The following is a 23,359-nucleotide window of genomic DNA, read 5'->3' on the forward strand; positions in this document are numbered from 1 at the left end:
TGTTCTGCACAAAGAGGGCAGAAGTGTACATTCAAAATTTTACAAAACTAACAGAAAAATATCAACCACATAAAGTCTTAGTTCTTGCCTTTTATTTACCATTCAAGGGGTACCTCACTTCCTTTCAGAAGACAAATGAATTTATTAGTTATCAGAGTTGTAATTTAGAAAACTTAGGCATTTTTGGAGGTTTTTTTTCAAGTTATAATGAAAATTTCCAAATAAACACTAAAGAAGAGAGAGCAGTACCATTAACTCTCATGTTCCTATTACTTAGTTTTGGTACCCATCAGTTTTTGTTATTCTTTGGGTAATTTTTTTTAAGGTCAATTGTTTACGAATTCTAAGAAAAACCTAAAACCTATGGTCAGTAAGCATTTCTGAATCTTCAAAAGACTTCATTCTCTACATTCAGGATGATTTATTTATTTATTTATAAAATATTTCATCTATTTATTTTAGAGAAAGAGAGCACGAGTGGAAGGAAGACCAGAGGAAGAGGGAGAGACAGAATCCCAAGCAAACTCAGGGCTGAGTATAGAGCCCGACGCCAGGCTGAATCTCACAACCCTGAGATCATGACCTGATCAGGAGGTACTCCTCGATTCAGGATGATTTAATTCAAATTTAATAGACTAATTTCAGAGAAATGGCTTCCTCTCTTAATTCAATAGTTTAATTCCTCTTCATTTCAAAATCAAAGAGTACCAAGCTGAAAGAAGAGCTCCAAAGGTAATGCATTCAACCCAGACATGACTAACCTGTTATCCTTGTCCTCTAAATGTACAACGACTGACACATGTAACAAGAAGGACGTTTTTTCTTTTACTTTTTTAAAATTTAAATTCAATTTAGTTAACATATACTGTATTATTAGCTTCAGGGGTAGAATTTAGTGATTAAACAGTTGCATATTACATCCAGTGCTCATTCCAACACGTGTCCTCTTTAATGTCCATCACTCACTTACCCCATCCTTCCACCCACCTCCCCTTCAGCAACCCTCAGTTCGTTTGCTATGATTAAGCGTCTCTTATGGTTTGCCTCCCTCTCTGTTTTTATCTAATTTAATTATTCCTCCCCTCCCCACATGTTCATCTGTGATGTTTCTTAAATTCAACATATGAGTGAGATCATACAGTATTTCTTTCTCTGACTGACTTATTTTGCTTAACATGATATCTCATGTTATTTATATATATATAACATGATATTTATGATATTTATATATCATGATATTATGGCATAATTATGACATGACATGACATAAATATCATATTATGATATTTATATAACATGATATTATCATATATAACATGGTATTTGCTTAACATGGTACTTCTAGGGACATCTGGGTAGCTCAGTCAGTTATGCATCTGCTTTTGGCTCAGGTCATCAGTGTCCTGGGATCAAGTCCTTCATGGGGCTGATTGCTCAGCAGGAAGCCTGCTTCTCCCTTTGCCTGACTCTTCCCCTGCCTGTGCTGTCTCTCTCTCTCTCTCTGACAAATAAATAAAATCTTCAAAAAATAAATACCTTCTTATTCCATCCATATAATTGCAAATGGCAAGATTTCATTCTTTTGATAGCTAAGTAATATTCCATTCTCTATCCATTCAGCTGTAGATGGAAATCTGGGCTCTTTCCATAATTTGGCTATTGTGGACATTGATACTCTAAACACTAGGGTGCATGTGCCCACTCAAATCACTATTTTTTTATCCTTCAGATAAATATGTGGTAGTGCAAGTGCTGGGTCATAGGGTAGTTCTAGTTTTAACTTTCTGAGGAAACTCTGTTTTCTAGAGTGGCAGCACCAGTTCGTATTCCCACCAACAGTGTAAGAGGGCTCCCCTTTCAATACGGACATATTTTTAAAAAATCATTATGCCAAGGAAAAGAAGGCACACAGAAAGGACTACGTGATGAAGGAATTCCATTGATTATGCTATTCTGAAAGATCAAACCATTTGGGCAAAATTCCGATGAGTCTTTGCTAGGAACTAGGAACAAAGAGAGGACACGGAATGCTACAGCTATGATGGGACTTTTGCGGCATGGAAATTGTGTATATCCTGATTGTAATGGTGTTTATATGCTTGTACATCAACCTGTATACTTAAGAAGGGAGAATTTTAGGGTGTCTTGATGGCTCAGTTGGTTAAGCATCCAACTCTTGGTTTTGGCTCAGGTCATGATCTCAGGGTTGTAGGACCAAGCTCCACGTGGGGCTCTGTGCTCATCAGGCATTCTGCTTGAGATTGTCTCTCTCCTTCCCCCTCTGCCCCTCCCCTTGCTTGCAGGCACTCTCTCTTTCTCTCAAATAAATACATAAGTCTTTAAAAAAAAAAAAAGAAGAAGAAGGGAGAATTTTACTGTAAACCATTATTTCAATTCATCTATTAGGTCTAATTTAAACAAAAATCACAGCATACCAAGGTCTAATAGACCAAGGTCAATGAAATAATCATCTTCCTTAACTGGAATAACATAGTAAGAATGAAATTTGAACTGGTATTTGATTTAGGGCAACCGTTTCACAGTTTTGTTTTCTATCAAGCTCATAATCCATTAAAATATCCTATATGTGTCTAGTTTTTCTTTTTTTTTTTTAAATGCAGTGCATTGAGTAGTACCTCAGAAACTAATGAGGTATTATATATTGGCTAATTGAATTTAAATATAAATAAATAAACAAATAAATGCAGTATTGTATACCAACCTTTAAAGATTCAATGTTATTTATTTTTTTTCCTTTTTCTTAGATTTTATTTATTTATTTGACAGAGAGAGAGATCACAAGTAGGCAGAGAGGCAGGCAGAGAGAGAGGGAAGTGGGCTCCCTGTTGAGCAGAGAGCCTGATGTGGGGCTCGATCCTAGGACCCTGGGATCATGACCTGAGGCTTAACCCACTGACCCACCCAGGTGCCCCCCATTTGCTATTTTTACCACATGAACTTCATGAGATATTTTTGATTCTGTGCATTGCTGTGCAAGAGTATATTCTGTATAATTTTATGTCATCCACAATTTAGTCAGCATGCCTTATAAAAAATATTGTTCTTTGTAGAAAAAATAATTTTTAAATTGTTTTTGTTTGATTTACACTAGATTATATGAAACGTATTTGTTTATGAAAACAGAATCTAAGAAACTGATAAAATATGAAGGTTCTAAAGACTGATAAAATGTCTTTGCAAGTAAAGTTATTGATATTCTATTATAATGTTCCTTTATAAAAAAAGATTTATTTATACATTTGAGGCAGGGAGGGGCAGAGGGAGAGGGAGAGAATCTCCAGGACACTCCCTGCTGAGCATGGAGGTTGACATGGGGTTTGATCTTATGACCCTGAGATCATGATCTGAGCCAAAAATCAAGAGTCAGATGCTGAACCAACTGAGCCACCCATGCACCTTCATTCCTTTTATTTTTTCAAAGAAACATTCTAAATCTTTTTTTTTCTTTTTAATTCCACTAGTGTTAAATTATTTTAAATTATATAAATTACTGTGAGGTTTTGTTACTTTTAGTTCTCTTCACCTTTATATGCTTTTGTTTGAATTTGTAATAATCCTTTTTTTTTAAGATTTTATTTATTTATTTGACAGACAGAGATCACAAGTAGGCAGAGAGGCAGACAAAGAGAGAGGGGAAGCAGGCTCCCTGCTGAGCTGAGAGCCCGATGCGGGGCTCGATCCCAGGACCCTGGGATTATGACTTGAGCTGAAGGCAGAGGCTTTAATCCATTGAGCCATCTAGGTATCCCCTAATCCTACCTTTCTAATTTGTCCTATAGAACACACATATGTTCTCTCTCAACTGAAAGGATATTTTCTTTGAGTAAATTAGAATTTATATACTAATTCTTAGATTAGTACAGAAACATTTTAACTATCAAATAAAAAGATTCCTCCCCCAAGCAGATAGGAAAGTATATCTTCCATGTTAATATTCATTATTGATAAACTATGCTATATTTTTAGAAAATTAGGTTTAAATGTTAATATTTACATCTCTCTAAGATGTGCCAAGATATTTTAAAAAGCAGTATATTTTCAGACATTTCTATAGATAGATATTTCTTTAGATTTGATAGTCCTTAATAGTTTGTTATTTCTATTTGCTTATGAATTTCAATGATTACTTATCTTCCAGAGTTCTCAAAATACAAATATGGTAAAATGCAGGAAGGAAAAGATAAATTTTAAAATAACCCTTTCCAGTGGCCAGATACTTGAGCTCACACTTTCTTTCTGATCACTCAGTTGTACAGAAATATCTTAACTTTCTAAGAGAGACATCTGCTGCTGAATTTTTTCTTTTGATTTTTTTTCAAGGCAGGTAAGAGAGTCACAGAATGCAAAGCAGTACAAAGCACATGAGGAATTCACTTACAGAACTGGATATAATTTAGGGCATGCACACTGGGGTTTTGCTGATCTCAAATGTACAGATTTATCTATTTCATCTTTCATAATGTCTTCTTTATTATACTACATATGGAAATGTCAATGAAAACTATTAAACTAGAAAATACTTTATGAAAGTCATAAAATGTTAGTTTGCATTACATTTCAATCAGGCATTATGGTTAAACTAAAGCACTGTTCATTATTTAGCTCAGTTTCTATGATACTCAATGGAAATTCTGTAGGCATCTAAAAGGTCATTTCTAATATACACCAATAACCCTTCAGGTTGGGGGAAAACCACCCCCAGTGGTCACATTATTACTTTCATTCTGAGAAATAACACATATCATTTTATCTGTAGTATATTTCATAAAAAGAATGCAAAAATAAAATTGAACTCAACTAATAAACAGGAGAGATGTTCTGAAAACCTCTTTGAAATAGGCCAGAAGGGACTAAATTTTTTTTAAGATTTTATTTATTTAATTATTTGAGAGAGAGAGAGAGAGAGAGCATGAGTGCACTTGAGAAAGGGGAGGACAGAGGGAGAGACTCTCTAGCAGACTCTCTGTGGAGGGTATAGTCTGACTTTGGGATTAACCTCAGGGACCCTGAGATCATTAACTGAGCGGAAATCAAGAGTCAGATGCTTAACCGACTAAACCATCCAGGAGCCCCCAGAGTGAAGAAGAAAAAAAATTTTTTAAATAAAAAACAATTGGGGGCACCTGGGTGGCTCAGTGAGTTAAGCTTCTCAGGGTCCTGGGATTAGCCCCGCATCAGGCTCTCTGTTCAGCAGGGAGCCTGTTTCCCCCTCTCTGCCTCCTTTCTGCCTACTTGTGATCTCTGTCTGTCAAATAAAGAAATAAAATCTTAAATAAATGAATAAATAAATATTTTTTGAATGTCTCTTGAGACATTATCACAAGCCACATGATTTTTTTTCAAGTTATTCTATAGGAAAATGTGTGGTATTCTTTCCCATAAGTATTTTTAAATAATATTTTCTAAATATCTTAGAATTAGTTATCACTATATTCTAGGAACTAGACATAGATCCTGCTTTTTGGGTGCTTACAATGTTGTCTAGAAGATAAAGCAGGTCTCAAATCTGCTCAAACCATGAGCGAGGAGGAAGTCTAAAGTAATGAAGTTTACCAAAAAGTATCAAAATTAACAGAATTGGGAATTTGAGAACTAAATTCAATTTTTAAAAAACAAATTTATAATTTTACATATGTTCTCTATAACTGTAAGATGCTATCTACACCTATCACCATAGTAAGTACAGAATTGCAGAACATAAAAAACTGGTTAAAAGAACATTGATGAAAAATATAAGTGACAGATTATTACTTAAAACAGATAGTTTGGGGCATATTAAATACAAATGAAAACATCAAGACAATTTATATAATTTCTCAAATTATAGAGAAATAGGCATTTCATTAAATAATAAATAATTTTATTATATATAATAATATATTATATATGTGTGTGTGTTTGTGTATATATATATATATATATATATATATATATATATAATATCATTTTTTTAAAAAGTAGTCCATCTTACCTCTATTACCAGTTGCCGAAGAGATGGTGAGGCTATGGAATGTAGACTTGAGTTACCCCTTATGGGACTATGGAGACTAACATAAGCCACGACATTTCTCTGTAGAACTTTCCTGAAATCCTGAAACCAAAACAAATAAACAAACAAAGAACCATTAAATAAAAGAAAAAAATTTTACTTTATCAACTCCCTACTTAAAATCATTATATTGCCAAAAAAAAAATCATTACATTGTACAATTACTGTTTTAAAAAAATGTACTCTATTAGAGTGTACAAAGGTCATAAAAGGATTTTAAATAAAAGGGATAAGGAGTTACATATCACACATGACAAAATATTTTTAAACATGTTCCTGAAGAAAGTCAAATCTTAAAAGAAAATGTTCTTAAAAGGCTAAGCTAGTATAAGATTCGACTTTAGAGTACAGATAGAACGTTTGCTCTAGCCACAGCACTTTATTTTATAGTTACTGAATTATAGTTACTGAATGGGTAAACTACTTCAGTGATTAATCAAACTAGGCCTTTCCTCTGAGACAGTGAGCTAATTTTTACATGCAGTAGCTCTTTATTCTGAGCAAAATGGAGCATAATACAACTTTGTCCCTGCACATATTACCTGAAATAAAACCTGATACATTTTATGCACATGAGTAGCATAAAATGATGTCAGCAGAATAGTTCTACTTCTTTGCTGAGCCCTATCCCCCAAAACTGAAGACCACTGTGCCTATTAATAAGGTGCTACTAAGACAGCCTTCTGTTATGTTCCTCCTTTTTTGCATAAATATGTAATGACTAGTCATCATGATGACAATTCTATAAAAATGGCCTAAAAACTGTCATACTTTGGTCTTAGGACCTTACCTTTCTTCCTCTAACATATGACACGTAAGACGTCAAGAGCCTGTCTTCCTGGCAAATCAGCATGTGACTCCTATTTTAAGTTGAAAATTCAGCTACACCTCTATAAGAGAGGTGAAGACATTTCATTTAAAATGAATAAGTATTTCAGGGGCACCTGTGTAACTCAGTGGGTTAAAGCCTCTACCTTCGGCTCAGGTCATGATCCCAGGGTCCTGGGATTGAGCCCAGCATAGGGCTCTCTGCTCGGCGGGGAGCCTGCTTCCCCCTCTCTCTGCCTGCCTCTCTGCCTACTTGTGATCTCTGTCCATGAAATAAATAAATAAATAAAATCTTATAGATAAATAAATAAATAAATAGAATGAGTAATTGTTTCAAATGGACAGGAATGATGAACTGAAGCTTAAATACTCTGCACATAATAATGTATTTTAAAAGTGTCCTTTTTTTAAGAAAAAAATGTCTGGCAAGTGCTGAGGCAAAACAACTTCTATTTACACAGTAGCACATAGGAGCTGTATGTATGTTAGTGCATTTAACACTCATGAGAACCTTGCATTAGTACATGTGCAGAGGAATCAAGTCTTGGAAAAGTTAATCTCGCCTAACACCACAGAGTTTTATGGTAGAAAGAATTTGAAGTCAGACTTTCTGACTTGTAAATTCTGTAACATTTCCGCAGGTGCCTGTGGAAATGAAGAATCTACAAAAGAAGAAAAGAAGGAAAAACGTACTTTTCATTTAGTAAATGGTACTATTTTATTTAGAAATGGTACTAATTATTTAGTAAAATGTGATAATTTTCCTCAAGGATAAATATCAGTATTGAGTCACTTCTATAATAACTTTATCACTATAAATTCCAGTTCTAAGTTTAGTGAGCAATATCTCTTAATCTTTTTAATTACAACTGTGGGTTTCCTGTGCAAGTAAAATTAAATAGGGCAGTATGACATGTCAGCAAGTACTTTCCTCACTCATCTTCACTGGGAAGTTAGGTTAGACCGTAACTTGATTTCAACTAAAAAGAAAATGTTTTGTTCTCAGGGGTAGATTTGGTAAAAAGACAGAACAGGAAAACCAGTAGTTTTCTAAATAGTTTTCTAAATTCCTTCTCAAGCAGATATTTACAAAATGACTTCATGAGACACAGTAATTTTACATAGTATACTTCATGAGCCAATAATCAAATCTATATGTTATCTGTCATATTCTTCACTCTTGTATCTTTGCCTATCTAGTAATGGAAAAAGCCAGAAAGTGACTGAATGGATAACTGGTTGCCAAACATACATATATACATTCCTACATAAAAAATGTAAGGACAGAGGGTCCTACTATGTTTGAATAGGAAGGGTCTTTTCTAACATAAATACTTTTCTCTACAGGCTCCCACATTACAGGGTTTTTAGTTGTATTAGCTGTATTTGCTGATAGAGAAAAATATAAAACTATCAAAAGATAAAATGAATTCAGTAAAACTTACAAATAAATCTATATTTTATCAAACACAAAAAATTCAATTTTTTTAATCTCTTCAATTTTAAAATATAATTGCCCACATACATACAAGGCTACATTATTGATCGAATTTACAGGCTGTGGTGCTTGGTGGTCAAATAAATTCAAAGAATTTTTGCAATGCACTTCCCATGCATGGGGGCTCAGGATACGTAAGTTAGGAACTACTAATGTTGGAAAAGACAACTTTCAGAACATAGCTTAGAACTATATGTGCTAATTTAGGAATAACATAAATTTAATGTAAAAGTTACTAGACAGATATGGAGAAGGCTGTATGATATAGAGGAATAAATTTTTGGAATTTGAAAATCTTTAAGACACACTTTTTAAAATCCACATTAATGTTACAAGAAAACTTAAACACTGTTTTATGATGAAAAAAACTCTGAAATACTAAAATCAGCCCATATCACAAATATATTACCCAAAATGCTTTTTAACTTATTTATGTCTTTAAAGTAAATTAGAATAAAAGTTTGAGAAGTTGATTCAGCTATTACATTTTCCATCTAACTAAAAATTTGTCATAAATTTAAAAAGTTTCTTTCAGCAATAAAATTGATTCATTTTAATTAGTTCTTTTGAATATGAAACAAATACACAACTAATTTGAGTATGAAAAATATTCTAATTTGCAACATGTATATCTTGATAAGTTTTACACTAAATTTTTTCCATTGTTAGGAATACTTTTTTTCAGGGGCACCTGAGTGGCTCAGTGGGTTAAAGCCTCTGCTTTCCGCTCAGGTCATGATCCCAGAGTATTGGGATCGAGCCCCACATCTGGCTCTCTGCTCAGCAGGGAGCCTGCTTCCCGCTCTCTCTCTGCCTGCCTCTCTGCCTACTTGTGATCTCTCTCTGTCAAATAAATAAATAAAATCTTAAAAAAAAAAAAATGAAGAATACTTTTCTTCAAATTAAAAAGATACTTGCAGGGTGCCTGGGTGGCTCAGTGGGTTAAAGCCTCTGCCTTTGGCTCAGGTCATGATCCCAGAATCCTGGGATCAAGCCCCACATCATGCTCTCCGCTCCTTGGGGAGCCTGCTTTCTCTTCTCTCTCTCTGCCTGCCTCTCTGCCTACTTGTGGTCTCTGTCTGTCAAATAAATAAATAAAATCTTTAAAAAGTAAATAAATAAAATAAAATAAAATAAAAAGACACCTGCTATTTTTTTGTGTGTATCTTTTTGATATTTTCTTTGTGGTCAATAGACATTTTATCTTTTTTTTTTTTAATACTTAAAAAACGACATAGGAGAATTACCCATTAGATATTTAGGCTTTGGTTTTCTTTTGTTTTTCCTAAGCTGAGATAGTAAATAAACTAGAATATCAGATTGTTTTATTTTCCGAGATAAAATTGTGTGGATTTTTTTCCTACACTTTTCCACCAACCCTCTTAAAAAAAAAAAAAAAAAATCATCAAGTAAATAGACTAAGAGTTTTAAAATGTTTTCATTGTTTTTAACAATGAAATTATTCAATTATCATTTTATATATCCCATTAAAAATACAGTATGTCTGTGAAACACATACCTATCAAAAGCATTTGAAACTTAAACATTCCAGTGGCGTTCTATGACTCATTGCATAGAGATATCACTTGGACAAAGCCTTCCTAAGGTAGTTTCGGTAGGTAGGTGGGTTAATAGATTTGTAGGAAAGAAGGAACAGAGAGAGAGATGTGTAAGAATCGAAGGAAGATGCAATGGAGGGAGTGAGCAGGAAGGAAACCACTATTCTGAGGCCAATCTACATATGGTATAAATAATGGTATGATCCTTTGGTAGTAGATATTTAACATAGAAGACTGTTTCCTAATTCCAGATAACTGCCAGAAAGTTAGGGGGAAAAAAAAGTAGTTGTATGCATTACCTGATCTTTTCTTCTCCAGTAACTATCAACCTGTCTAAGGAGAAACAATAACAAGGTAAACACAACCGTGGGGTAGGTCTGGGAGCAACAAGAGTAAGATAGTTGCAGATCAAACACAATGCACTGGGGCCCAATCCCCCCTCTTTCTTATAGGTGATCTCAGCAAGTTAGAAGATAGGACAGCTGGTTGAAAGGCACATTCTTATCCCTGGCTTCAGAACTTTATTTTATCAATTTCAGTCAGAGTGAGTGAGAGAGAGAGAGAGAGCATGAGAGCAGGAAAAGCATAGTAATTAAAGTGCATTTACCTCTCCCCATTCATATGAGCCAATATTGCCAAAAGCTGTTCCTCCCCATGAACAGAAAACAATCGTGCGGTCTGGTCTCCACCCTTTCTTAACTTTTAACATCAAGGCCCGGATAAAAGCAGTGATTACAGCAGTGCTGCTGGCCCATTCTTGTCCATAAGAACCGTATGCACTTTGATGGTGGCTGCCAACTATGATATACCGGTCTGGAAATAGAAGGAGACAAGGGCCATTAAGACAAAATATAAACCTTAACAATAAATTTAATGACATTTACATAATCCTTTGCACAACTGAGCACCAATTATGTAAAACTGTCCTAATAATTAAGACTACTTTAACATTTTTCACCCACTGTCTTGATTCACACATCTGTGTATATCAAAGCAGAAGCAGCTGCTGAACTCAATTATGATTCCAAAGCTTAGATCCATATTACTGTCCTTTGCAACATGCATATTAATTAATGAAGCATACAAATATGCCACAATGAAACCTTTATCTAACATTTTTCCAGAATCATAGTGGGAAGTACCCCGTAAACAATGCGTGTATGCTCAGTAAATATTAATGAACTATTAATACATATGAGGGAGCAGTTATTCAGTAGCTGTAAATATTAAATAATGTGGTAGTCATATATGGATTTTGAAATAAATGAAGTATTTAGGGAATTAATTACAGCTTCCAGCTTATAGTCTTAGCTCTTCTCAATTCCCTGAAGAAAAAAAAAAAACCTCAACATCAAAAGTCATACAACTACTGTAAAAGTTTTCTTCCCACATATTTCACATAATCATAAAAAATCCATTAGACACAACATAGAAAGATCTCCACAAAACATGGATGGGGCCTACTCAATGTACATTACTGACTATCGTCAATAATAAGGTAGACTAAAACTCTTATCTCCAGAGTTTCCTTCGATTTTGTTGCCACTGAATGTTATTGGTGTTGATCTATATTTCTTTCACCAAGTAGCCCAATATGTCTGTGTATAAAGATTTCTTCAGAGTGTCATTTTATTCAGAGATGTCCCATAGCTCAGCGGTGCAGACTTTGAAGTCAGCCTGCTTGGGTTTGGGTCCAGGCTATCCGATATACTAGTTGTGTGACCTTGGAGAGCTTATCTAAGTCTTTATTCCTGGATTTCTTCAAGTATAAAATGAAAATACAAATACCACATACATCATTCCCTTGCTTTCTGTTTTAAATGAGTTGCTAAGTGTAAGGCACTTTGAACAGTGTCTGACACATAAGTACTACTTGTGTGTGGAATAAATGAATTACTCCTTTACTTCGTGGCATCAGAAAGCTATTTGATGGGAAATCACTGCATGAAATTATTTTAGCTTTCTGCTGATTTTAGAACCAGCAATGGATCTGATCTGCAAACATTTTATCAAAATTTAATTAATGGTATATCCAGGGTGGTTGCAAATGTTGAAACTCAGGAAATTTATTTACTCATCTCCCAGATATGTGTGAAAGTTCTGCTTGGGATTATCTGTATTCTAGACAAACCATATCCAAAAGCCTTAACAATTGTTTCTAATTTTCAGAGCCATTAAATAAGAAAATCATGTGAATGAACAGCCAGTATTCTCATGTAGAATTCAAATAAACAAAATTTGGGAAGCTTTGCTTATTATACCCTGCAGAATACTACTGGTAAATTGATTTTAAGAAATTGATTTTTTTCCATATTGAATTTCAATTAGGAAAGTTCTTTTACCCTCCAACTAGTATAGTTTTGTACAATTTAGTTTTTCCACAAAAACTAGTATATATAGCAATGATGATAAATATTGCCAGTACTTTGATTAGAAATTCTCTTGATAGAAATTTGTTGAAATGCAGCCCATGACAATTTTTCAACCCATCTATATCTTGCATTTAAAGATATTAAAATCAGAGAGTGTTCAACATTGTTACTGTAAAGAAAACAGAGAAAATATGAACCTTCCATTAATTCTCTAAGAGTTGGCTGGTAAGAAACTTGGGGAGATGTAAAACTTGATCTCCAAATTCTCTAGGTTATCAATTATGGGGTCAATTTGACTAAAGTCATGGAGAAAAGTAATTCTCCAAGGAGAACTGGAGTAAATATCCCAACCAAATTAACAGAGGTGGCCCAACTGTGCAGACCGGACTGCCGCATTCTACCCTGGGTGTCAAGCACTCAGACAGCAATATGTGGTTCAGCCTCACAATGCATTAGGAAGTGTTGTTATGAGTCTCTTAATTAATATAGCTAGTTTTACTTTCTTAGCCTGATATTATCTGAAGATGCTCTGAACATCCTAGAGCAAGGAGTAAAATTATTTAAAATTTAGCCAGGTGATCTTTTCACTAGCATCTTCAAAACATTAAGCAGAACTGTCAATGGATGAAGGGTCAGAGGAAGAATGTGGATTAGCACTGAAAGATCAGATTTTGGAGATAAAAACTTTTATTATTTTTTTAAAGACACATTAAAATTAAAAAATTTTCTTTCTTAAAAAGGTCCTTTCCTGATAAAAGTAAAAAATCCAAGGGTTATGTTATAGTGAAGAATAAGCAAACAAACAAGAAAAAAAAACAACCCATTGGTTTTTGTAGCTTTTCTTCATGAGGTACATGCCGATTTATCAAATCTAAATCGTTTAGAGAAATCTAAATGTTTTCTCATTTCATTTTGTTTTGTTTTCCCTTATACTCTCTATTTTGATTTATTTTTGCAGAAAGTAAGAAAGAGAATAAAGACTTGCTTCTTGGTTTCATACTGACTCACTCTTAGAGTGGAGTGAACCAGTTACATCTAAAGTAGGAAATGCATTTAATTATGCTCTTACATTGTTATAGAGCATTTTCTTGTAGGTTTAATAGATTATAAATATGTACAGAATCTCAGTACTACTTACCTGGAGATGTCAAGCCCTTTAAATATCCAACAACATTAGTCACTGTTTTGAATTCTGTAACTGTCTGAACTTGCATGTTGACAATTCTTTCATCTGAAAAAAATAATAATAATAAGATTTTCCCCCTATATTCTGTCTTTTTCTCTTAAAAATTTCAAGATCATTAACAAAAGAATTCCAAACAGTTGAATTCTTTCTGGAAAATCAAAGTTACACCTTTTCACAAGTATCTATTCAATATTTTGTGTCAACTCTGTTTTAGGTACTTGTGATACAATGATGACTAAGTTACCATTTCTGGCCTCACAGAACTACAGAGCTATAAAGAAGCAGCCTAAACTCCACACCCCAGAGCTACAGTGAAGTTCAATATGAGAGCACCCAGAAGATCTCAGGGAGAAGTGGGCAACTCATATTTAAAAAAATACATATCAGATAAAATTATTTCCAAATAAATTTAAGTACTTTGCTAGCTTCAGAAAAAAGAGCATATGGAAGCTAACTTAACCTTTCCTGTATGACTCATTATTATGTTATCACATTAAAAACTGTAAAGCATTACAGAAATGAAAAGAATAAATATTTCTAAAGTTCTACGTATTTCCAAATATTGCAGCCTTCATTTTTCACCTGTGTTGGTTGCTTTCTCACTTCTATTCTAAATCTCCTCCTAATTGCTCTGCTTCTTTGAGTTTTTGTATTTATTCCTGATACTCAAAAATTTCAACAGCAAATAAGGCAAAGACACCAATCCGGAGATGATTCAGTCACAGTCCTGAAGCCATCTTCGAAGGCCTTTAGGGGTGACATGTATTAATTCTGTATTTGAAGGATCCTGGAAGTCTGTGGGTAGGAGGTTTTTAGAAGCAGTTCAAGGGTAGCTAGGAGATTCTATCTGGGGGTGGGATGGGGGTGGCAGTTAGAAAGCAGCTAATACAAAGTAGCTGAGCTATACTGACAGGCCTTCAGTAGTGTCACTTCTTTCCACTAGATGAAAATTGTTAAAATAAATAAGTTTCTTCTTTCCTTGAATGTACGCTTTCTAACCATTTAAATGGGAAATCATTATCCTGCATTTGTTAAAATTAAAACTAAAACAGGAGTAAGGATGTCATGAGAGAATGCCTGAGCAACTCATGTATGAGAAATGGAAATCTGCTTAGAGTCCAAGTACTGTGGTTTTAATTTAAGCATCATGCATTTGTGTTTGCTTTGATGAATATACTTGGTTTTTCACAGCAGTTTTAGATTTACAGAAAAATTGATTGGAAAGTACAAAGCTCCCAAATATCCAATGTCTCTCCCCTGCTCCTATTAACATCTTTGATTAGGGTGATCTATTCATTATCATTGGTAAGACAGTATTAATACATAATTATTGACTAGTCCATAGTTTGCATTAGGCTTCATTCACCATTTGTGTTACACATAATAAGGATATTGACAAATGCATAAGAACACGTGTCGAACGTTACTGTATCATACAGAATAGTTTCATTGCCTTAAAAATCTCCTGTGCTTTACCTTTTCATCCTTCCCCTACCCTCTCCTTATTGAATCCCTTGCAACCACTGAGCTTTCAAATTTCTCCATAGTTTTCCTTTTTCCAGAACATCACATAGTTGGATTCATATGTGTTTTGTTTTGTTTTGTTTTAAAGCTTATTTATTTATTATGGTTAGAAAGATAGCAAGGGTGGAACAAAGGTAGAGGGAGGAGAGAATCTCAAGCAGACTCCCCTCAGGGACACGGAGTCCTACACTGCTGACTCTCATCACCCTGAGATCATGACCTGAGTCAAAAATCAAGAGTTAGCTGCTTAACTGACAGAGCCACCCAGGCACCCCTCATATGTTTGTCTTTAATGCTTAATTCCATGTTCTATATTTGTTCCAAATAGTCCAGATAGTGCGCTTTAAATAAGAGACACATTACTTTATAGTTTTAAAAAATATTTCCAGAGTATCTTTCAGTTATATGTAGATGAAAAAATATTCTCTGATTTTGTAAGATTCTTTTTCCCCCCTAATTCAGAAGTGAGAAAACCTTACAAGATATATACACTACTTAGAATATTACCTTGCATTAATACAGTGTCTTATGACTTATAACAATAGACATTTATCTCACTGACTCTTGAAATAACCAAGTGAAAGTTTTTATTATGTTTATTAAATAAAACACATGGGGCAGAACTGAGACTCAAACCCAGGTCTTCATATATATAATAACATTTCTAGCTAAATAAAGTCTCAATCTAAGCCTCCATTTCTCTCATTATAAGATATTCTTTATATATATAAAAGAACAAAAAATAATGCAACATACTATGATGATCCATATCTAGTTTTAAGATATTATTTTACTATAGTTCCTTAGTTCTTTTCCTTTTTCAGTTACAAATATGATTTTGCAGATTTGGTTATTACCCTAAGGTTAATGCTAATCATTTCAGGTTTTGTTACAGAGATTTAGATAATATTGAGAGATTGATAAGCAGATATGGGTAGACAAGGGCATTGGCACATAAATAGAAATCAATGTACTCCACATTTTTATAGGCTTTGACATTTGACAGAAATTATTTTAGCTCCTTTTTTTTTCCACTTACTATTATGTTTTTCATAACTTTCCATGAAGGTAAGGAGATGTGAGTCATTCATTTAAACTGCTAAGTATATTTGATAATAGGATCGATCAATCCCAGTTTATGTTCTAGTGTTACTGAACTCTAATGACATTATATCTAAATTTTCAACATTACATTGTGGCAAAAAAAAAAAGTTTTTCTTATATTTCTTTTGCATACATGCCATTTTTTTCTTCAGTTAGATAACTAGAAGTTGTGGATTATAATATATGTGTATCTTCAACTATAATAGGTCCAGAGAAGTTGTGCCTCAGAATTTTAATTTTGACAATCTGACAGGTATAAAAATCTTATTATTGCTTTAATTTACATTTCCCTCACTACTAGTAGGGTTCTGAAATAGGAAAAGTTTTTTATTTTTATTTTTAAATATTTTATTTATTTTTTAATTTTTGTGACAGAGAGAATGAGAGAGAGGAAGCAGAGTGGCAGGCAGAGGGAGAGGGAGAAGCACACTCCCTACTGAGCAGGGAGCCCAATGTAGGACTTGATCCCAGGACTCAACTGAGCCACCGAGGTGCCCCAACCATTTTTTATATGTATATTCATAATCCAAGTTTTTTATTTATGTTCTTTGACCATTTTCCTTTGAGTTGTTTATCATTTTGGGTATTTTTGTATTTTTTCTTTCTATTTAGAATATTATTCTCTTATCAGTTATATGTAGTACAAACACTTTTCAGTTTGTGATTTATATTTTCCAGATATTTATTATATTTTAAGTATTAACATAGTCAAAATCAATAATTGATCGTTTTTCCTTGAGTACTTGCGGGTTTTTTTTTTTAATTTTTTGTTTGGTTGGTTAAGAAACACTATCATGAAAATGTTTTTCAAATATTTTAAAATTGAATTTTCAAATTCAAGTTTTTAATCTAGTCAAAATACACTGTGAAGTAGATATTCAATATTACCTCTGTAGTATGGATAGTCAATTGTTCAAACATTCTTTATTAAAGACATTTGAGAATTGTATTAGGGCTGAATTAAATTAATGAACTCATTTGAGGAAACTATATTGTGTCTTCTGTCCATAAATATTGTATGCCTCACTATTTCAGTTGCCTTTTAGGTCTTTTAATGAAGTTTTATATTTTGTTCCAGAAAAGTTTTGAACAACTATTATTAAGTTTATTTTTATGATTTTCCTACTATGATAACAATATATAATATTTTTAACTTTCTCTATTTTGTATAAGCATGGTATTTAATTTCTTACCTTGGTCATACAATGTGCCTTCTTGTTAATCTCTTATAAACTGTACTACTTGATCTATAGAGCTTTATTTTTCTTGGTTTCAATTTAGACGAAAAGAAGAGTTTTGTTTATTCTTTTCAAATTATACAACTTTCAACTATTGTTCTTATCATCTTGTGTAGGATTGCCAGTGCAGTTTGGAATAAAGGCAATGAGAGCCTTATTCCTTGTTCCTTACTTTGTATTCTTTACTTTAGAAAGAATGTTTCTCAGATTTTATTTAAAAAACAAACAAACAAACAAATGATGTTTGTTATAGTTTCCTTGAAAATTCCCTTTCAAATTAAGGAAGAACACTTCTTTTCTTACTTTGCAAATACATTTTATCATAAACAGATGTTGAATCCTCTTTGAGATAATTGCAAGGCTTCTCATTGACCGTGTTAAAAAATGCATATACCCCTGGAAAAAGCTCGACTTAGTCATGATATGTATTTTTGTAACTGGGTATACTAGTATTTTTTTTAGGATATTTGCATAAATAACAGATTGGCTGACAATTTTTCTTATCATTTATCCTTGTCTGGTTTTGGTATCTGGATTATGCAACCTTCCAAATGTTTAGGGATATTTGCTTCTTTTCCTGGATTTTTGAAGAGTTTATATGTAGCATAGGGATTATCCATTTTACAAAGGAGTGTAAGGATACATACCTAAACTGTTTGGTCCTCATATTTCTGTGTGGTGTGAGGAAAAAGGGTACATTATCACTTAATGTATATTTACATTTCATTTCATTAATATTTTCAAATAAATATTAATGGTTATAAATATATTCAAATTTTAACATCTTTATTTCTTCTAAATTTACTGAATTTAGTTGTTCATTCTATTCTTGTGCTTACCTAAGAAAGAGAAGAAAAAAAAAGAAAATCATGGCCATATATCTGGGTTTGGTTTTCTTTGTTTTGTTTTGTTTTGTTTTTTTGTCTTTTCTAACATTAACTCACTCATCTTTTTTTTTTTTTTTCCTCTATCAGTTTTGCTTGAAGTAGCTAATTTATTAGTATTTTCAAATGGGATTTCTAGACCTTCATTATGTATTTTTTCCACTTCAATATTATGTTCTATGCTTACCATTACCTTTGCTCAATTTTACCCAGATTCTTAGGCTACAGATTTTTTTGTATAGATGTAGTATATTAATTTCAACATACATTCTTATTATCTTACATTCTAAACTTCAGAATTTTTGCTATCATTCTTTCTTTTTTAAACACTATTCTTAGTTTGCAAGTTATTTTTTTAAAGATTCATTTATCTATTTTGAGGGAGAGAAAGAGAAAAAAAGAAAGAGCAGAGGGAAGAGGGAGAGAAAGATAGATGCTCAAGCAGACTCCTCAGTGATCTGGGGTGGGGGCTCAATTTCGGGAGCCTGAGATCACGAACCAAAACCAAGAGTCAGTCACTGGACTGACTGAGACACCCACCCAGGCACCACCCTCCCCCAACATTCTTTCTATAATATATACAATACATTAGATCAAATAATTTTTTAAGTATTCAAATACAAGGTGTGTGTTACTACTGGTATCTAACTTAATTATGGACTGAAAGGAAGGTCTGTAAGATATTGATTCTTTGATATTATGTGAGATTTGTTTTGTAATCCTGTAGGTTATTGCATCTGGCAGAGAATGTATACTTTAATAAAATGTTGCAAACAAAAATATGTACTCCCTATTATATGAGTGCAGCATCTCATATATATGTCCTGTAGATCAAGCTAGAAAAGTGTGTGGTTATAACTTCATTAATTATTCTGTATATTTTCTCTATATTAATTCAAGTTAACTTATCAAGACAAAAGTTTCCCATATGATTTGTCTTTATCAGTTGTCCTAGTAATGCTATCAAATTTTCCTTTGCATGTTTTTAGACTAGTTTCATGCATTCAATTTGGGAATTGCTATATCTTTCTGATTTCTATATAGAATATGTAGAACAATTATTCTTCACATCTTCTCTATGCCAAATTTTTTCCTAAATTCTTCCTCCCCACCTCTCCTCTGATATTAAGGTTATTCCATCATTCTTTTGCTTAGTGTTTCTCCAATATATATTTTCCCAGCATTGCATTTACTTTTGCCAGGCATCCTGGGACATCTCTGGCTTGGGGACAATTTTTATGTAAATTTCTTGGCTTGCAGTTTCTGTACTACGATAGTAGTGGAAATTCTGAGCTAGAGTTTTTGATTTCTAAATACAGATTTTTTTTTTTCATTCAGAACTCAGATAAAAGAAAGCTTTCCTCCACCAGTGGGTGAGTTCCTTTCTAGTCTTCCTACTACCCCCATGGTCCTGCTATTATATATGAATGCTAGTTACAACTCCCTGCTCCCTATAGGTATATAACTGTCTTCTGTCCTCATGTATTGCTATATTCCCACTCTAAGTTACCAGAATACATAACTTCCCAACACCAGGAAACCACAGGGTAAACTCTTTTGCTTATTTCTCTGATTTTTTGTTCATCTTCATTTTTGCTTCAGAATATTTGTCTTTCTTTTTTAATAGTTGCTTTTCAAAATGTTTTTTTTTTTTTTTTGCATTTCTTAGCATCCTCAACATTTGTAAGGAAGCATTTCAAATATTTTTTTTCCTGTCCTCTTCCTACTAGAAGATATACAGAGATCTGAAAAAGTAAAGACAATATTTTGTTCAGAGAAGGATGTTATGTTTACACTGGATCCTCCCAACTGACAGAAGGATCTTCTTATGTATCATTACACAAGGATCAGATGGACATAATATCTAATAGCAAAAATAGCTTTTTCATCCATTTGTTTGCATCCCCATACATGATATTGACCCTAATATATAATGTTTTATTATAGTCCATGCCCATTATCTGAAAAGAAATATTCATAGTCTGTTTCCCTGCATGAGAAGCAGCACCACGATCACATTACATTTTTAACATGAATGTCTGCAAAACTTTGGGTAAACTCTCATGACACATCTATTGCTGTTGGCATTGCTAATTCAAACAACCCATTGTTAAGGCAATATTATTCTTCATAGCAATAACAATAGCAATTCTATAGTCTGTAATTGATTCTACCAGAATAATTTAATTCTTTCCAGTATAATCTATAATAGCAATTACAAAAAAAAAAAGCCCAATATCCCAAACAGGGAAGTGGCTTAGAAAATTGTGATAAAATGTATGCCCATTAAAATGTAAAAGTAATATGTAGAGACATGTATACCCTATACATGAAAAAATAGAATACCAAGAGATATAGATAATGACTGAACTTAGATAAAAAATGTGGGTTTACAGACAAAATAGTAAAAAGGAGAGATAAATAAATGAAACAAAAACTGGGTTATGAAGGCATCCCAGGGTCTGCTGTGGTGAAATACTGTTGTAAAAAGGCTTGAACAAACCTGAACCCTTGGATATTTATTCTTCTCCTGCAGTTCCCAGAGTGTTGGGAACTAAAACCCAAGGGTACTTCTCTCCCTATTGCTCTATCTTTTAATACCAAATCCCTGAAACCTGAAGTTGCCTGGGGAACTTTCAGAAAATGAGAGAGGTTTAGACTAGTGCCATAGTATCTGGGGACATGATTACTCCCATTATGAAAACCCAAAAAGATATAAATTGGGGTCTGACTCGGCTCTGCCCTCCTATAATCTATAAGAGGATAGCTAATACTTCCAGAGCAACATAAATTCCCAGACTAGAACCCTAGATATCTGGTTGTGAGGGTCTACAACCACACAAAAGAAACATGATGAGCATATATAATACCTAAAGTAAACATACTGATACACACAACACATGAATTTAAAAATAAGCATTATAATTAAATACAAGAACAGAAGGGGATCCATTAGCAAAAAGAAACAACCAAAAACCATTTTTAAAACATTTTAAAAAGAACAAATAATAGGTAAGGCAATAGAATAATTAAAAGAAATATGACACAATAGATAGGATGAGTAGAGATGGTAAGTAATAGATAGAGATGACAGACAATTGAATTTAAGAGCTATACCAGATGAACATTTTTCTAGAAATCGCAGAAAAGTATAAAGAGAGAAAATAGGGAAGTACAATTAAAACTCATGGCGGATAGAAATAGGATTTCTAGAAATAATATCAGAAGAAGAAAAGTAAATGGAAGAGAGAAAATATTTAAAGAAATAATATTTTTCCAGAAAAAGGGAAAGTTACATCTATATATTTTATTTGATTTTTGTTTTGTTTCATTTTTGTTTTTTTAAAGATTTTGTTTATTTAACACACACACACACACACACACACACACATACACACACACACACAACACAAGCAGGGGAAGCAGCTGGCAGAGGGAGAGGCAGGCTCCCCACTGAGCAAGGAGCCCGATGCAGGAATTAAGGGAAACATTTAACTGACTAGGCCACCCAGGTGGCCCACATCTATATATTTTATAATGAAGTTTAAAAGCATGAAAGACATAGAGAAAAATTCTGAAAGTTCCCAGTATGAAAAGCAGATCACTTATAAGACAAACAAACAAACAAACAAAAAACGAAACAAAAAATCCAGAATCAGATTGATAACAAGTTTGTCAAAAACAACATGACACCAAAAACGAAGGTAATTTTCAAAGAATAATTAGAATATGCCAATAGACAGAACCTAGGTTAAAGGTGATATTTTGGGCTGACCTGGAACAATTTGAGTATCCAAAGGAAAAAGAAAAAAAGTAGTACTGAATTAAAGCCCATTAAATAAATTAGGGCTATAAATCCTAATTATATATAATTAACTAATACTATATGTATAAATAAACACCCAAAGGGGAAAGAGAGCTCTTATTTACAGTAGAATATCAACTAATAGAAGCAGAAGGGAGATGAACTTGGAGTGTCACCACTGGCATCATCTTGATAATGATTAGTTGGACTTAAAGCAAAAATAAACATTTATACTAGTGGGTGGACCTAAGAGGGGGTGTGAGCAGGATCTTTGCAATGATTTCAAATGATTGTTAATTATAAAAGAAAAAATTTTAAAAATAGTAACTTTAGGGGTGCTTGGGTGACTCAGAGGGTTAAAGTCTCTGCCTTCAGCTCAGGTCATGATCCCAGGGTCCTGGGATCCCCTGCATTGTGCTCTCTGCTCAGCAGGGAACCTGCTTCCTCCTCTCTCTCTGCCTGCCTCTATGCCTACTTGTGATCTCTCTCTGTTAGATAAATAAATAAAATCTTTTAAAAAAAATAGTAACTTCAAGGAGAAGCCCTCACAGATTTTTGATTAATTTAATTGAATTATCAAAATTAGCATTACCAGTAATTGGAAAAACTGATACCAGCAATGGGGAAAAAAACAGTCTCACTTTGTAGTACTGCTGCCAAAGATGCAGAGGCTGAAATTATTCATGGGAAAACATCAGCTAAACTCAGACTGGGGAACATTCTGCAGATAGCTGACATGTAAGCTTCAAAAATGATAAAGAAACATGAAAATCAAGCAGAGACTGAGACGATTCCAGGCTTAAGGAAATAGGACAGGACACTTGATAACTCAGAACGCATGACCCTAGTTTAGATCCATTTGCTATTTAGGTCATTACTGAAACAACTGACAAAATTTGAATGGGGCCTTTGGAGTGTACGGTAGGAGTGTATCAATGTTTCATTCTTGATTGTGATGGTTGTGCTGTCTGGGTAGAGAAAATGTCACCGTTTGTGGGAGAATTCAGATGTGATGGTTCGTTGTGTCTGTTGCTTGCTCTCGGGTAGTTGAGGGGAAAAAAAAATTTCTTTATACTATTCTTGAAACTTTTCTCAAAGTTTGCATTTATTTCAAAATTTTAAAAAAATACACTTGAAATTAGAAAATCCTGGATAACATTTAGATGCCGTTTGTTATTTAAAAAGTCAATGCATGTGTATGTGTGTATGTACTGCTACTTTAAGATAACATTTCCAGCTTACATTTGCCAAATGTTTTCTGTCTTTCATCCTTCAAAGTTGGATGGCAGCT

General features: G+C 33.4%; 1 protein-coding gene across 5 annotated transcripts in view; it reads right to left on the minus strand.

Moving 5' to 3' along the window:
• The window catches only part of NAALADL2 (N-acetylated alpha-linked acidic dipeptidase like 2), a 1,363,661-nt gene that overhangs the window by 313,867 nt on the left and 1,026,435 nt on the right, over window positions 1-23,359 (minus strand). For all 5 annotated transcript variants that reach the window (XM_059163440.1, XM_059163438.1, XM_059163439.1 and 2 more), the window contains 3 exons: window positions 13,466-13,558; window positions 10,563-10,768; window positions 5,993-6,112 (listed from right to left, as the gene is read on the minus strand). In XM_059163440.1, the coding sequence (XP_059019423.1) occupies window positions 5,993-6,112; window positions 10,563-10,768; window positions 13,466-13,558 (419 nt within the window). The remainder of the gene's footprint in view (window positions 1-5,992; window positions 6,113-10,562; window positions 10,769-13,465; window positions 13,559-23,359) is intronic.

The sequence above is a fragment of the Mustela lutreola genome, chromosome 2 (assembly GCF_030435805.1).
Source record: "Mustela lutreola isolate mMusLut2 chromosome 2, mMusLut2.pri, whole genome shotgun sequence".
In the NCBI taxonomy this organism is placed as follows: domain Eukaryota; kingdom Metazoa; phylum Chordata; class Mammalia; order Carnivora; family Mustelidae; genus Mustela; species Mustela lutreola.